Below are 17158 nucleotides of genomic sequence, written 5' to 3'. Positions count from 1 at the left end.
GAAGAATGGTGTAATCCCAAAATACGTACCGATATTTTGTTAGAAAAACGCAAACATATTAAAAACCAAATATAACTAATGTAAATTGATCCAAATTTGGATCGTATATTGATAAAATAATATACAAAATATATTTTTATTTTGAATTTCAATTTAAACGTGGAAAGATACATTCATTCAGATTTTCTTATTGTTTTAAAAGATTTAATTAGGTAAAAAATTTGATAAACTTTTGGATTATAAAAAACTAATGTAGAATTAAGATTTGTAATATAATTGCGATGGTATTTCAGTTTCTATTTTCTTAAACTTTTTGACCATTGCATGTGTTTTTTCAGACATTTTCTATTATTTTATTCCTCGGCGGCAAAATATGTAACTTTTTAAGCATTTATGTTATTATATATATTTTTTTTAACAATGATTTGATATATTGTAATAATTGTTGACGAAAAAAATTGAAAATTTCTGCTCCGCGACGACATTTTCTCCGTCGGGGTGATATTTTTGTGGCAATAAATTCCCGTGGCTTTCGCGACTTTGTAACTACCACGTGTCACCTTCTGACCATCTAATAAATTCGAGGGTTCACCGTAAAACATTGTGTCGAGTAACACTCGATTGCCACCCACATTCTCTTTATAAACATACTTCGTGTGTCGATTGCTTTTAAAACGCGCGTATTCGTCACTAAACAAAACCTTAATTATCACTAAACAGTAAACACCCCGCCATTAATCTCTGAACGACTCCCACGCAAATCCGACGAAGATGACGATGAAGATGCAATACGCATATGCGTAGATGTATGTATTGGTGTATGTATATCCCGGATGAGCAAAGAGGAGGTGCGATAATCGAATCGGCGAAGCAAGAGATTATCCAGAAATCGAAGCGATAACGAGAGCGAAATCAATATATATTTTTATGTGTGTTTCTGTATGAATCTATGCTTGTATAGGTGTGTGCATCTTCGTTAATTCGTGGAAGATAAAATGCGGTAACACATAGCCGCGAAGCAACAGGTGATCCAGGGGCAGAAGCAAGGAGAGGCAGAGGGGGAATTGGTTCGAACACGCAAACGATCCTTGTTTGTGATTTGAAGCCAAATCTGTGGTGGTGTATAAAAGAGGAACAAGGAATCTCCTGGAGGAGAAGCAAACACAATGATGATTGCGGAGAAAATGGTAAGAGGAAGGAAGGTAGAGATTCTTATTCTTCTTCAGCTGTTGGTGTCGGCAATGGTGGCGACGGTGGCGTACGGCGCCAATGTGACGTACGACCACCGAGCTCTGGTCGTCGATGGGAAGAGGAGGGTTCTGATCTCCGGTTCCATTCACTATCCTCGGAGTACGCCTGAGGTACTACTATTGCGTGTGTATATATAACGCGCACACATGTATATCAGTGTGTGTATTACGGGTATGAACTGTATAGTGTATTTTCGTGTGTAGATGTGGCCGGACCTTGTACAAAAATCCAAGGATGGTGGTTTGGATGTGATAGAGACATACGTATTTTGGAATGTTCACGAGCCAGAGAAGAATCAGGTCCGTGATTTCACTTTGTTTTCATAGTTTTTCCGGTCAATTGCTGTCACGATTTTGGGGTTTGAAGGCCGGAGCACCGACTTATCATGTTCAATTGATTTTTCTTAACTACAATCTTGTGGGGAAATTTTCAGTATAATTTTGAAGGAAGATACGATTTAGTTAAATTCGTGAAGTTGGTGGCCGAAGCTGGTCTCTATGTTCATCTACGAATTGGTCCGTATGTCTGTGCTGAATGGAATTACGGGTAATGGGATTTCTGGCCCAGTTGCTTTTTTTTTCACGATTCTTCTTCCCCGATGATTTAATTCAGTGATATTGTAAAGCTTTTGACTAATTTTATCTTGGGTTTCCGAGCAGTGGGTTTCCGCTTTGGCTGCATTTCATTCCTGGAATTAAATTCCGAACTGACAATGAACCATTCAGGGTATTGTTTGGTGGTCTGTCTTTTTGTCATTTACGTCGCTGAATTGATTGGTTTTTAAGCTGGTGGAGTTTTCTTACAGGCAGAAATGCAGAGATTTACTGCCAAGATTGTGGATATGATGAAGCAGGAAAAGCTCTATTCGTCACAAGGAGGACCGATCATCCTATCACAGGTTGATGCTTGAATTTGTCAAGTCAACAGCCTTGGTCCTTGTAAAAAAATTGTATTGTGTACCTGTGGTAGGTTCTGATATTTATGATGTTTTGGATGTCAGATTGAGAATGAATACGGGAATATTGATTCAGCGTATGGACTCGCGGGAAAGAATTATATGAAGTGGTCTGCTTCCATGGCTGTTTCACTGGACACGGGTGTACCTTGGGTCATGTGCCAGCAAGCAGATGCCCCTGATCCCATTGTGAGTTCTGAGTTTCTGGGAAGTAGTGATATTTATTGTCTTGTGCTCTTTATCTTGTTTAAGAATTGCAGGTTTCTGTATTGTATGATCTGTCAAATCTCTTGCTGTTAACTTCTGACTTGGCACATTCTTTTTATTGGTCTGCTTTTCTGGATAGATCAACACATGCAACGGCTTCTACTGTGACCAGTTCACTCCTAATTCAAACAAGAAACCTAAGATGTGGACTGAGAACTGGAGTGGATGGTGAGTACTTTGTTTCTTTAGAGCTTAGTGAGTCGGTCATCTCTAAGTTGACCCTCTTTCTTGTGTTTACGGACTACCAGGTTTTCTTCCTTCGGAGAACCCCTGCCATACAGGCCAGTTGAAGACCTCGCTTTTGCAGTTGCACGGTTTTTCCAGCGAGGTGGAACATTCCAGAACTATTACATGGTACCTAGTGAACATTTTTCGCTATAAGTTTCAGTTAATCTTATTGTGGCTACTCTCCCATAGTTTCTACAAGGCAATATCGAGAAGACTGATTCGTTAAATTGGTTTTTTCCTTTGCCTTGCTCAGTACCACGGCGGTACAAACTTTGGCAGGAGCACTGGAGGACCCTTTATTACTACTAGTTATGACTACGATGCTCCAATTGATGAGTATGGTATGAATTCTACCTGATGTTTGTACTAAACGTCCCCTTCCATTATGTTTTACCTAGGCGTACAAAAAAAATACTTGAGCTGTGATATTTTGTGTTGGCCCAAACATGGGATTGATATCACTCTATACTAAAAAGTAAAAAGTCTCCCTTATATGTTACAGGACTTCTTAGACAACCAAAGTGGGGACACTTACGAGATCTACACAAGGCTATCAAGCTTTGTGAAGATGCATTAGTCGCCACAGATCCAACAATTACCTCCTTGGGTTCAAATTTGGAGGTACCAATAGTACCCTTTTCTTGTTTCAAATGCTCTAACTTAAATCGTTGTCATGTTATTTGAAAATCTAACTATGAATTGATTATTCTTGTCAGGCTTCTGTATACAAAACAGCATCTGGATCATGTGCCGCTTTTCTTGCAAACATTGGCACTCATTCTGATGCCACTGTGGCCTTCAATGGCAATACTTATCACTTGCCTGCATGGTCTGTAAGCATCTTGCCAGACTGCAAGAACGTGGTTTTTAACACTGCAAAGGTCTGCCAATTGGCATCTCCAACTGTTTAATTCCTCACCACTTATGGCAATTTAGAGTGCAACAACTAATTGTTGGAATATCTAATGCCAGATAAATTCTGCAACTGAGTCCGAAACGTTCGCACGTCAGTCTTTGAAACCGGATGCTGATTCATCTGGAGATTTAGGTTCACAATGGAGCTATATTAAGGAACCTGTTGGGATTTCCAAAGCTGGTGCATTCGTAAAACCCGGATTACTTGAGCAGATAAACACAACAGCTGACAAAAGCGACTACCTCTGGTACTCACTGAGGTAAAAAATAAGCCAGTTTATTCTCTGAGTAATTTCAGTTACCGCAAAATTGTTTTGCCAGTGGAAATCCTGCATTTTTTGGTAGTAACAAAGATTTTTCTTTCATTAAACAGTATGGATATCAAAGGTGATGAGCCTTTCCTTGACGATGGATCTAAAAGCGTCCTCCACATTGAATCACTTGGTCATGTGCTTCATGTTTTCATAAACGGCGAGCTTGCAGGTAACCTGATATGCTACTAATATGATCTCCATGATTAACTTGTCATTCCTGCCGGAGCACCGACTTATCATGTTCAATTGATTTTTCTTAACTACAATCTTGTGGGGAAATTTTCAGTATAATTTTGAAGGAAGATACGATTTAGTTAAATTCGTGAAGTTGGTTCAAACGAGTCAAAAAACTAAGTTTGCTATAGAAATACCCAACAAGACCAACACTTTATATTTGACTTTTTTTTTTTGCTGTAGGAAGCGCAACGGGCAAACCGAGAGTGTCTTTGGCCATCCCGATCAGTCTTGTCCCAGGGAAGAACACAATAGCTCTCCTCAGTGTCACTGTAGGCCTCCAGGTATATTTGAATGTCTGAAAAGCGCTCATAGCATGTCAAGAACGTTTAAAAGGCAATATATTGAACCTGAGTAATGTCTACTGCAGAACTATGGAGCTTTCTTTGATTTAACTGGAGCTGGGATAACAGGTCCCGTGATACTTAAAAATGGGAACAGCGGAAGCACGATCGATTTATCTTCTAAGCAGTGGACATATCAGGTCAGTACTAGAACCCGAAACACTATGAAATTATGACATGAGAAGTGATTAATTCATTCATTCATGATAGAGAGATTGGGAGGAACGTTTCCCCCCTATGTTTGTTGCGTTCGATCGATATTCTATTTGAGTCGATGAAACCCACAAGTCCAGTGGATAACTCATTATGTTGCTCATGATTCTGCTTTTTTATAAAGCTTCAAAGAAATTTGTCTTCTCGATTTTGTTAGCTTTCAGAGTGTTTTAATCAATGATCCACATGAACCATCTCGTTTATGGCATTTTCGTGAATCAACAGATAGTTCAAGATTTATGCGAATCAACAATCAATATCTCTTTACAATGCAATATTCAGACTCATGCATCACTTTTTAACACGTTTCTTACAGGTTGGGCTGAAGGGGGAAGACACAGGTTTGTCAACTGGAGATTCTTCTGAATGGGTTTCAGAATCTCCATTGCCTACAAAGCAGCCATTGATATGGTACAAGGTGAGATTGGTCGGAGAAACCACACACACCTCGATGATCATATATTATTATCATTAATATGAATATGGGAATCATTTCTTTATTCTCATCCCAATGCGGAATGTCTCAGACAACATTTGACGCTCCTGCTGGAAGTGATCCAGTCGCGATAGACTTCACGGGGGCGGGAAAAGGAATGGCGTGGGTGAACGGAGAAAGCATAGGCCGGTTTTGGCCAACCAATATTGCACGAGACAGTGGCTGCACCGATTCATGCGACTACAGAGGATCTTACCGTTCAAACAAATGCCTCAAGAACTGCGGAAAACCATCTCAGTCACTGTAAGCACTTCTCCCCTAATAAATCACACTCTTCAACCTCTTGAAACACGAAAAGAAACATACATACGTACGTACATACATATACATATATATACACAGACATCCATCTATACATATACATGGTCGCTATCAAAGAAGTATGGTTGGGCAGGATCTTAACCAGGATGTTGAAGATTTAAGGATGTTATTTTGGTTACATTAAACAGGTACCATGTGCCACGGTCGTGGATAAAAGAAAGCGGAAACACACTTGTACTCTTGGTAGAGGCGGGAGGGGATGTAGCAGGGATATCATTTGCAACGAAGCAAGGAGGAAGCAGTCTGTGCCTGAGAGTGTCGCAGTCTCATCCACCGCCCGTGGACACGTGGACATCATCCTCCAACAGAACTAGAAGAACCACTCCTGTTCTGTCACTTCAGTGTCCGAAGCCCGATCATGTCATATCATCTGTTGAATTCGCAAGCTTCGGAACTCCGACGGGAACTTGCGGTGGCTTCAGCCATGGTCGCTGTTCGAGCTCTCTTGCTCTTTCCTATATGTAGTTGTATATGCGTGAAGATTGGAATTACGTTAAGACTGAAAACGACGTCGGATGGATGGTGCAGGCATGCGTTGGATCGAGGAGTTGTAGCCTACCGGTGTCCACCAGTGTGTTCGGAGACGCTTGCCGGGGCACCGTCAAGACCTTAGCTGTCCAAGCTTCTTGTTCATAGACTCTTTTCTTTTCCATTTTAAAATAAAAAGAAAATGGAAACTGAAATTATGTATCTGATCTGAACCTCAATCAATTAAAAAAAAAATAATGAAATTACAAATAAAATTCAGAATACAAAATGTATGTAACTATTTGGTCGGAAATAAATTTGAGATATAGTTTGTTTACTGATGGAATACCGAGTGATTTAAGTATCTAAGACTAAGATGAATAAACAATAAAAAAAAAATAAGAACATCTGGATTGGATTTTAAGAGGAGCTTGGGAAGCCCTCTCGCAGAGAAAAACCCTAACGGTTCGCTACCGCCACCTTCAATGGCATCCTCCTCGAACGACGACCTCTCTCTTTCCCAAACCCTAATCTCGGAACCCGTTTCGGCTGAGCAAACTCGGCTGTCTGATCCAGAACCCGTCGATGACGCCATCGTGGGGGACAAGCGGAAGCGCTCCGACGAGGAGAACGACGATAAGAGCGGTGCGGAGCGGTCTGATTCAACGCTTCATCCACTGTGGAAAACGAGCCTCTGCTCCTACTTCAGGCGCCACGGTGCTTCCTGCAGCCATGGCAGCGCGTGCAGGTACGCGCACGGCGAGGGGGAGCTCCGCCAGAGGCCAGACGGTACGTGGGACCCAACGTCGGAGCGTGCCAAGAAGGTTATGAGGATGACGGAGGACGCTGGGAAATGCGAGGAGGAGGAGGAAGAAGATACTGAAATTTTGATCACTGAGCAGGTGATGGACGATGATGCCGATGATGATGGAAATGGCGGCAACGGGAATTGTGTTTTGGATCCGTCTCTGAGTAAATGTTTGGTGCATACACCGATAAGATGGCATACAGATGATCTGAAGAAGTTTCTCCGCGATCAGGTGAAGAATCCTTTAGGGTTTTAGATTTGATTGCAAATTGCAGATGATTGGTGTTGATTCGTGGTGTAGTGATTAGATTGTTAGATGAAGAAGAAGTCTCCATAAAGTGCGGCGTTTTCAGTAATTTGAGCTGATAAATTTCATCTCTGATTCATCGATTTATGGGGCGATTTCTTCAAATCCAGGGGGTGCAATTTAAGTTCGCCAAGAAAAAGAAAGGCATGGCGGTTAGTTTTGTGACATTTGAGAATGCAGAGCACTTGCAGAGTGGCGTAGAGGTGCTATCTCTTTAACCCTTTTCGAAATCATTGGTCAGCAGTATCATTTCGTATGGTTGTTTTCTTTGGTACTCATAATCAGTTCGAATATTTTAGATTTTGGAAGGAAAATCCGTGGGTAACAAGAAGTTAAAGATCGCCGATTGCATTCCCCGTTCATGTGACAAGAATATCAAATCGGCCATGGAAAGTGGTGCTGGTGACAGCAGGAGCAGCAATGATGCGGTAAAAGTTAAAAGTGCCCGCGAAGCTGTGACTCCCCTTGCTCACCTGTCTTATCCCGAACAGCTGGAACAGAAGAGGAGCTCTATCATGCAAATGCTGAAAAAACTTGTTCGAAACTTGCTCAGTTTTCTTTATTTGTTTTCGCATGATGGTTTATAAGTATTAGCAAACTGAGATGTTGGAATTTTTTTCTTGGCAGACTAGGAATGCCCGTAAAGCTTGTTCAAATGGCATTTCACTTCCAGAATGGGTCCTTAAGTCTAGAGAAATAGGTAAGACTCTAGGTTGTTGCCTTCCAGCATTACATCATTATTTGTTGGTCTGTGATCATTGAGGCTAAGCCTGCGTCTACAGAAAGGGAAAACTATGATCTACATTTTGATTGCCATAGAAGAATCGCCTGTTTTACTTGTGTTCTTATTCTGGTTTGAGACTGGATGGGGTGGTTTAGGAGCCGTTTATCTCATACAATCAATCTTGTAGGTGGTCTTCCGTGCAATCTAGAAGGTGTTATGGAATCACCGGTTATAAACGGATACCGGAACAAGTGTGAGTTCTCAATTGGATATTCTGTGCAGGGGAAGCTTACTGCCGGATTCATGCTTGGAAACTTTAGGTATTCTACAGACATCTATTAATGTGAATTTCAAATCAATATGGGTGAACTGATGCACAATCTTTCAGGGAGGGTGTAACTGCAGTAGAGGAGCCATTGGATTGCCCCAACATCTCTAGAATTGCTTGCAAGTATGCTTCAATCTTTCAGGAATTTCTGCAAAATTCAACCTTCCCGAGTTGGAATAGGTTTAAGAATTGTGGGTTTTGGCGGCAGTTGACGGTATGTTTTTTAATGCTTAACTGTTGTATTTTAGCCCAATCTTACTTACCTAGTTCGATTCAATTTGGTAGCAATGTTTTACCTTTAAGAACTTCTTAGGTTCGTGAAGGAAGAAAACCTGGTGGGTTTTCGGACGTTGCAGATGTTGAATCAAGCATTGCTGAAGTTATGCTCATTGTTCAGGTTAATCTCTTACTTCATCTCCTTGGATGGTAATAAAGAATTTTGAGGTGACTGTTTTAATTGTCCTTCTTGTCTGACTGTGTAGGTTTGCACTTCTGGTTTTGACGATGCAAAAATAGCCTCTGAATTTGAAAGAATGGCAAAAGCATTTGCTGAAGGAGCTAGAGCAAATTCACCACTTCTGCCTCTAACAGCTTTGGTTATCCAGGTAATCACTTTTGTCATTGTAATCTGCTGTTATTGCTTGCATATTTTTTTTCCTCATCAAATGCAATTCATTGCAATTTGTCTGTTGATAAAGTTTCTTTTAGAAAACGTTTCAGAGAGTAATAAGTAGAGGTTCTTCTGTCTGATGACTCTGATCGGTCCCCATTTTCATGAGTTGCTTGTTAGCTGGACAGATTTTACCTATCCATAGTTTTGTGTTGAAATCCAATTTCCAGTTACCATGAGATCTGTAGGACGGAAAACCATTTACCCCCGTGCTTTTTTTTCCTAATATTTCTTGGATTTTTTCATTATCATGGCTGAGCAAGGTATCATCTAATAATAATGATATGTTTCATGTTTTCCTGTACCTTAAAGTAAGTTCTTGAATTGTCTTCTCTGTACAGGACCACCAAGGAATATCAAATGTTGCGCCTGCAGATGCTCCGCTGCGCTCACTGCTTATTCCAATGTCAGATAATGGATCCAACCAAGATCAAGCCAGCAATGTCGTGACTGAAGCTCGGATTCACGATTATATCAACAACCTTCGGTTCAGTATATCTCCAACAGCATTCTTTCAGGTAACTGAAGCATCATCACTACATATCTATTGCTCCATTGATGGGGGGAAACAAGTTTATAATTATATGCCCGATCGTTGGCATCATTAAGAGCGTCAAATGATTCAGGTCAATACCATTGCTGCGGAAAAGTTATATTCACTTGCTGGGGATTGGGCTGGTCTTGATCCCGACACCTTGCTTTTTGATATATGCTGTGGAACTGGAACGATTGGGCTTACGCTGGCTCATCGTGTTGGTATGGTAAATGTTCATCTCCTAAACTTTATTTGATATCAAAATCCAAAAGCGATTAAAAGTAGGGGTTCTGAATATGGAAGTTTTACCTGTTCAAACCGAAACTCATGCAGGTTGTTGGCATAGAAATGAATGCTTCGGCTGTGTCAGATGCTGAATGGAATGCCAAGATCAATGGCATTAGCAACTGCAAGTTCATCTGCTCAAAGGCATGGTCCCTACAGTTTCTCTTTTTGTTGCTGGATTTATTTTGGGTTTGGGGTCTGAAAAAGAATGATAATATCTCTACCGTTTTAAAGCATCTGTATGCAAGATCTTGTAGCCTTCATCTAAAATCCATTCCGTTGATTCTTCTTGGCCGTTGCATTTGTATAGGCGGAAGATGTGATGGGTTCTCTACTGAAAGAGTACCTAGATGTGCCCCCAGAGGAAGAACCCGAGCTTCCAACTAATCCCGATGATGGTAACAAAGATGATTCATCTGACGTTAAAGAAACACCAAATCCCGAGCATGAAAATGGGAAAAACCTACCAGAAAGTTTGGGGAAAGATCAGGAAGAACTCCAGGAAAATGAGCACAAGAGTCCTTCCGCAGAAGCAGAAAAATCTTCAAAACCTCAGTTCAGAAACGTAGTTGCAATAGTCGACCCTCCACGTTCAGGCCTTCATCCCATTGTAAGTTGGCATCCCTTACAAACCTCATTCATCATTCATCCAACTGTCCTTCAAAAAAAATTTGTAATTTTTTTTTACTATTGTGTTGTCGGAATGCAGGTAATTAAAGCTCTAAGAACCCATCCACGTCTGCGGAGGCTCGTGTTAGTCCCCGCTCTAAAGCTCTCTTACTCTCTCTTTTCTTTCCACCCCTTCTACTGCTACCAAAGAGAATTCCTCCCATTTTCCGTTATATAAATATTGAATCGAATCTTTTCCCGAAATTTGCAGCTACATCTCGTGCAACCCGGAAACCCTAGTGGCGAACGCCATAGAGCTATGCACGCCATCTCCGGACAAGGCAGAGAAAGGGAACAAAGACAACAGAGGGTGGAGGAAAATGAGCAGCGCTGGTTTGGCACGTCACAGAGCAAAGTCGATGCCGGCTTCCGAGCCCTTCAGACCCATCAAAGCCATGGCCGTGGACCTCTTCCCTCACACCCACCACTGCGAAATGGTTATGCTTCTCGAGAGGTAAAATCATCATAATATAGCACCGACCGACCAGAGCAGAGAGGACCAACATACCAAAACCATGTTTGCATTTCCCCATGTGGATGAAAATTTTATCAGTGCAGAGAAGATTATGCACCCTTTGGTACTAAATGAACCAAATTTTGGAGAGTTCTTAATATGCTTTCAAATTTATTCAATTGGGTTCTTCTACGAAAATATCAGCTTTTTGGGTTACGATTGTCAAAAAAACGACCCCTTTTTTACCTTCGTATTTGGGTTCTGTTTTAGTATCTTTTTTTAGGGTTTAATTGTTGAAAATAAACGTATATTATACGCATTCAAATTAGTCGATTACTATTTTCAATATTATAAAAAAAATTCAAATCAGAAATACAATGGAATCCATCTTGGATTCTATTCCAAAAAAAAAAATCTTAGTACACAAATTTAGATGAAATCTTGGCATGTCATTTTGAAGCCATATTTACCGGGGATAGGGATGGTTGATGGATAATTTTGATGGCAGCATTTAACTACAAAGGTCGAAATCCATTACACGATTCAAATCAGAGGATATAATACAACAACATTTTGAATATGGCAAATGGGTTAACGTTACCAAAAGACATGAATCTATCTCGTTAACGTTGCCAGAAGACATGAATGTATCTGTGCATGCATTTATACACACATAGGTAATGGTCATAGTATACATCGGCTTCCTCACGTGACATAAATTTGAAAAACTTTTCGTGAAAAGAAATCTATTCGATCAAAATGACGAAAAAGTGTTCGTCATTTCTCTGAATATGCAAGTATTGGATTTCTGAATAAACAAGGAGAGAAATCAAAGAAATTCTCGTAATTTTTTTTTTAAGAAGAAGAAAAAATCAAAGAAAATCGCTGGGTTCGTAGTATCCGTACCGAGCCCTTCTCATGTTGTCCCTTCGCTTCTTGTAAACAAATCCACCGACGGCCACCGCACTCACACCCATCGCCACTCCGATCGCTATCCCCGCCTTCTTCCCGCTACTCATCCCTCCCTCCTGAGATCCCCCTTCTCCTCCTCCCTCTTCCTCGTCGGCCGCTGTTATGTACTCCACTTGTCCCCCTGGACTCGGCGCCGGAGAAGGAGGATACGGAGTCTCTGTCTCGTAGTCTTCGTCTGCCGGAGGCAATAGTGCCGGAGATTCCGATATCGGAGCTGGAGCCGGTGCCGGCGTCGAGATCGGGGATTCCGGCGCCGTCGGAGGGGGCGGAGGCGGAGGAGGGGAATCCGCCGGGGCTTCGGGTGCTGGCGACGGAGCCTGCGACGGAGGAGGGGGAGAAGGGGGAGGAGGAGAATCATCTGCCGGAGCTTCGGGCACGGGTGAAGGCGCCGGAGATTTTCGAGGCGAAACCTCCTGAGCGAGTGCGAAATCAACGACGAGAAGACAAATCAACATCGCGGAGATGAATCCGAGCTTCTTCTCCATGGTAGTATCAAACGGAGATTGTTATATTTTTGCAGAAAAATGTGATCGTATGCTTCTATTGCTCGAATCGTCTTCTTCTTGTCCTTCGTTTTCTTGTTGTTCTTGAGGAAGATGGAGGAGGGTGTTGGAGGGAGGGAGGGAAATTAAAAAACGGAATAAACAGATCGTTAGTGCCAAAAAAAGAAAGAGATAAATAGATATCCATTGATGTGAAGCCACGTCGGATGCACACCGACACTACGATGCGCGCATTTCACCAGATTCAATTCCCTATTTGCCCCTCTGGACGTTTCTTTTTAGCCTTGAAAGACTTTTTCAAACTCAAACCCAATTTCTCACATCAATTGACAAATTATAAACTCTCATATTTACCCTAAGTTTTTTTTTTTGTATAAAATGCCAGATTTGTTAATCTGGTTTTCATAACATAGAATAAAAAATTATCCAAGTCTGGGATTTATGATAAAATATCTAAAATAATTTCACGGTTAGGTACTTTATATGATTTCAAAACTCATTTTGATACGTTATTATAAATTCGGATTTAGAGATCTTTATGACATAAAGGTAATATGAATATTAAATAAAAACATTGTAATTACACAAATTTGTCTTAAATTAGTGTCACTAAAAAGGGATACTAAGTATTGCAAAATACATAATTTTTATTTGATAGGAGGCATGTTATGTTATGTTTTGTTTGGAGGGCAGGAGAAGAATATGATTTATATCTGAAATTAATGTGCTGCATTATATATATATATATATGTTTTTATTTATGTTTACAAATATATACGTGTGTCCATGTGGTAAATTGATAGGCCTATGAGGTGCTTCCATGCATGCCGGCCATTTTCAACGCATTAAGATGTTTCAATTGCAACTTTTTTTATTATTATTAACTTGGATGCACGTCCCCTTCGATTTGTTTATAAATATTATATCATTATATTTTATAAGATTATTTGATTTTTTCTAATATTATTATACTTATTAGTTATTCTGCAGCTACCAATCCATCACGATGAAAGGTCGTGATGCCTAGTTCTACAGGTCGAATACTTTGACTACGTACGTAAATTGTTAACTTTGAATATTGCAAAAAAAAAAAGAGAGCATGATTTAAACATCTGAAAATTGGAAGAGATTAATTAATTGTTCAAATAGAAACAAAATTTTGAATTTATAAAAAAATTTGTATAAATTAGTGGTTATGTCCAAATCTTATATTTCGTGATTTATATGAATTAATATTGGATTGAATAGTTAATAAAAAAAATATTGAATTGAATACCATGAAAAAGGGGAAAATAAAAACAAAAAAATTGAAAACCAAAAATCCAATGGAAATTGCCATATTGGGCCTTAGGTTCACGAGGGGTTATAGTTTATTGGCCCAAATAAAGGCCCATTATGGATTAAATTGGGCTTACGGTTCGCGAACTTCGCGTCGTCGTCTCTTCCTCATTTTCTCGGCAACCAAATAACTCCTTTCCAGATTTTCGCAGAATCAACCCGCGGACAAAGGTTCACCATGATCAGCGTTCTCGCTCAGGTTTTCGTCCTCAGCTCCAATTTCCAATCCTTGCTATTTTCGGGATGCAATGTTGGTCGATTTCCGTTTTTTTTTTCCTGATTTTCTCCTGCTGTTTCTTTCTGTAGGAGCGTCTTCTTGGCGCCACGCTGGGAAGTGCGTTGACGGGATTCATCGTTTTTGAACAACGGAAGCGCATCTACGAATCCATCGCTGATCGCGATTCTGAACCTGGAATCCAGTCTCAGGTTAGTGATTCTTCTGCCTTTCGTGTTTTCGATTTTTTTTTTGAGTGGGCACCACAAATCCCTAGATATCGTTCAATTTCCTCCGAAATATTGTCTATATTTCGGATGAAAATCCTATTGAACCTTTGAATATTGACGATCGTGGCTATTAGTGTGAGATTGTGTATTGAATTTCTTCAATATACTATTGAAAATGAAAGCAATGAAATTTGCTAAGCTTGACCCTATGTATTGATCCGTTTTCCTTCAAAAGGGTTTTTGCAATTTTATCCGATAATGTGACAATGTTAATTTTCCTAGATAGGTATAGGTGAGTAGATTGCTTTAGCTTCGGGAATAGGGAAACTGTTGAGCTCATTGAAGTTTTTTTCAACGCAACCTTCAGCAAGAGAAGATCTGCATTCGCCAAAATTTCAGTGTTTGAATGATTCCTGTTTTACTGAAATAATTTTGCTTCCGTCCGGGTTAACTAGAAATTAGGACTTGAACACAAGCAGGGTGTTGATCTCAATTTGTTGGGTTCACAGAAAAATTGATGTATTAGCTCGTTGTTTCATGAATGCATACACAGTTTAAGGTTTTCATAGGTTGTGAATCATGTTTCAGGTAAAAGAACGCATGTTTGGGAAGAAATCCCGCCTGGAATTTGCATCTGTGTGGAACAAAGCTGTGGATCAGACGTTTGGGCCTGTGATTGAATTCCTTAGTTCACGTAAATGGTAGAGATGGAATAGTTCCTCCTTTTGCGGAATTGTGTACTTCATTGAGACCCATGTGTTCGATTGTTGTCCTCCTCGTCCGATATCATTTTTAGATGCTGAGAAACCATGAATCTGGGATGTTCTTGGATGTAAACACTCAGTTGTATGACCTTATCAGAATACAGCTCTATTTCTATCGTCTACTTTCTTGAGCATGGAGAATCATGTTCTTTAACTATAAAGAAGATCCACAATTTATAATCTTTTGGGTTGATGATTAAAATGCTAGTGTACCATCTTGTATTTTGTGCTAGATTTGGTTTGTAATCAGCAGGTGATCGATGTGGATCATGGAGCAAACTAGTAAAGACTCTTGACTATTAAGCACTCCAGATGGAAACTTAATACAAGCTTCAAGAGTTCGACCAAAAGCACACATTCAACTCAAGCCTATATCTATGCTCTATCACAGGAATGGCATCAGCTCAAACATCAGGTTGAACAGAGTTAGAAGGGTTTGCATTTCCATGGCGCTTCCTCACCACATAGTAAGCTCCCATGGCAGAGAACACAGCGAAAGCGAGTCCAAAGATGATGCCAGCAACACCACCGGCACTGATTCGGCTACTAGAACCACTTGACATTGATGCTATCTTGCTCTCTTGTGCTTGTGCAGCAGCTCCTTGGACTTTGGCAGCCACAGGGAGGGGGGAGCAGCCGGATTCGGCACAAGGGTCTAATTTAGCATCTGGGTTTTCTGGTTGTGCATGGAAGAACTCAAATGCAGAAGGCGAAAATGCCATCGGGCTCTCATAGGTTAACCCGTGGGGAGCTCGATCTTGTGCCAAGGCTAGAGAAGAGAGGAGCAACAACAGGAAAGTTACCAAATTCATTTCTCACTCTGTTTTTCTTCCTTCACTTGTTTGCTTCTTGATAGTGTAGAGTGTTGCCTGAGAAAGGTAGTGTGGTTTTGTCTTAGAGGGTAGTTTTTTGGCTTGGGGGTTTTTATAAGGTCTTTGTGAGGGCAGAGAGGTGGTTGTTGCTTGTGATTAAATTTTGGTGGTGAAAAAGATGGCATCCATATACATGAGGGAGCAATATGATGACAATAATGGCATCCCCTTTTTCATATAAATCTTGGTTTTTTCTTTTAATTTCTAGGCTCCTTGATCACTTTTGGTTTATGGGTGTAACACTAAAATCTCCTTATCTTTCAAACATTTACTTGTGAATTTTCAACATATAGGTTTTAAGGATTCATCTTGCTGGTCATGGACATGGTGAAACTTTATTAGAATTTGATCGATTCTCTTCTTGAAATTTGTATATCAATATTTACCGTTTTAATATGAAAAGTTTATTAGACTCTATTTTTTTATTATTTTCAGGTAGAAATGTTGTAGATATCATAGTTACATTAGCATAAAACTAGGTTTATTTAATGTGCTATATCAACTATTTGTCTAATCAATGATAAACGTTCATATTTATAATTTTCCCTAACCACCGATTAAAAATCTGATTATGCCTGGTCCCATTCTTTAATCACTCCCACCAGCAGTAGCAGTTAGCATATCATAAACCTTTTAATTAACACATAATTATCTTTGCATCACTGTACAATTAGCGACCATCATTAAACTCTGGCATCCTATATTTATTTTATTATTATCAAATCCATCTTTCTTCCCTTGAAGTATCAGCGATGTGTGTTTGAAAAACTTTCCTCTTTTATTTATTTTTTGTTCTAATACCTCTAAAACAAAATGTTATGCGTGGGAGTAATTATAACTCTCATGGCCTTGAAGGGTGCCAAGGCATGCTTCTCCCCTTCACGCTTTCGGTTTCTATAATGTGAATTTCGGGCACGAGGAACGAATCTTGATTCTTACGTTTTTACATACATTTGATGGGTTGATTTCTTTTTATTTTCATCGAGTATTCTTGATAAATCCTGCACATTTTGAATCGTTATTGGAATCCATGATTACAGGTTTTTGTTTGGGTGGTCCAATTTAGACGTAGGGGGGATGTTGTGTGAACGAGCAAGAATCTTGCTTGTGAGTGAAATGAATGGGCTTTTATTGGTTCACATGTAATGTAATGTAACGTTCTCCCTCAGCTCTTCACAAGATCTCTTTTCCTCTCATTATCTTTTTTGCCTCCTTTGCGCCACCACTGCTTCATTCAATTGTGAAGAAAAACTCATTTTTAGTGTCTCAACGAGAAAAAAACTGAAATTCATTTTGTATATTATATATTTAGTTTCCTTTTATATGCGATGGATATATTTAATAATAATAATAATAAAAACAAACCAGCACCTCTTTTGTAAAATATACACGTGGAGGAGCCGCGAGAGGAAAGAAACAAAAGGGCCATCAAAGATTCAAAGTAGCGTAATCTTTTAAAAACATATTTTCTTATCCAAA

At 39.9% G+C, this 17158-nt stretch overlaps 5 protein-coding genes across 5 annotated transcripts; 3 read left to right on the top strand and 2 right to left on the bottom strand.

Annotated features, from left to right (window-relative positions):
• Positions 1–667: 667 nt before the first annotated feature.
• On the top strand, positions 668–5464 carry LOC104800611 (beta-galactosidase 8). Its single transcript, XM_019201002.1, has 17 exons — positions 668–1361; positions 1455–1550; positions 1685–1797; positions 1911–1977; positions 2057–2149; positions 2252–2395; positions 2553–2641; positions 2722–2827; positions 2955–3042; positions 3204–3322; positions 3418–3582; positions 3674–3876; positions 3990–4099; positions 4348–4448; positions 4535–4648; positions 5038–5139; positions 5249–5464. The coding sequence occupies exons 1-17, from the start codon at positions 1167–1169 to the stop codon at positions 5462–5464; spliced, it is 2121 nt and encodes a 706-aa protein (XP_019056547.1). The 5' UTR covers positions 668–1166.
• Positions 5465–6396: 932 nt separating this feature from the next.
• On the top strand, positions 6397–10965 carry LOC104800610 (zinc finger CCCH domain-containing protein 24). Its single transcript, XM_010523468.1, has 14 exons — positions 6397–7046; positions 7232–7324; positions 7421–7657; positions 7749–7821; positions 8033–8165; positions 8234–8387; positions 8487–8570; positions 8656–8778; positions 9185–9361; positions 9470–9604; positions 9712–9807; positions 9974–10273; positions 10373–10416; positions 10544–10965. Exons 1-14 carry the CDS (start codon positions 6492–6494, stop codon positions 10788–10790), a joined length of 2451 nt encoding a protein of 816 aa, XP_010521770.1. The 5' UTR covers positions 6397–6491; the 3' UTR covers positions 10791–10965.
• Positions 10966–11658: 693 nt separating this feature from the next.
• LOC104800609 (vegetative cell wall protein gp1) lies at positions 11659–12243 on the bottom strand. The gene has a single exon (XM_010523467.2). The coding sequence runs from the start codon at positions 12241–12243 to the stop codon at positions 11659–11661; it is 585 nt and encodes a 194-aa protein (XP_010521769.1).
• A 1465-nt stretch (positions 12244–13708) lies between these two features.
• On the top strand, positions 13709–14924 carry LOC104800608. Its single transcript, XM_010523466.1, has 3 exons — positions 13709–13798; positions 13906–14025; positions 14632–14924. The coding sequence occupies exons 1-3, from the start codon at positions 13778–13780 to the stop codon at positions 14746–14748; spliced, it is 258 nt and encodes an 85-aa protein (XP_010521768.1). The 5' UTR covers positions 13709–13777; the 3' UTR covers positions 14749–14924.
• A 153-nt stretch (positions 14925–15077) lies between these two features.
• On the bottom strand, positions 15078–15767 carry LOC104800607. Its single transcript, XM_010523465.2, has one exon. The coding sequence runs from the start codon at positions 15617–15619 to the stop codon at positions 15212–15214; it is 408 nt and encodes a 135-aa protein (XP_010521767.1). The 5' UTR covers positions 15620–15767; the 3' UTR covers positions 15078–15211.
• Between the last annotated feature and the right edge of the window lie 1391 nt (positions 15768–17158).

Source organism: Tarenaya hassleriana, unplaced genomic scaffold (genome assembly GCF_000463585.1).
Source record: "Tarenaya hassleriana unplaced genomic scaffold, ASM46358v1 Cleome7, whole genome shotgun sequence".
Lineage (NCBI taxonomy): Eukaryota > Viridiplantae > Streptophyta > Magnoliopsida > Brassicales > Cleomaceae > Tarenaya > Tarenaya hassleriana.
The sequence above is the reverse complement of the archived record's forward strand: the minus strand, read 5'-3'. Positions and strand labels throughout refer to the sequence as shown.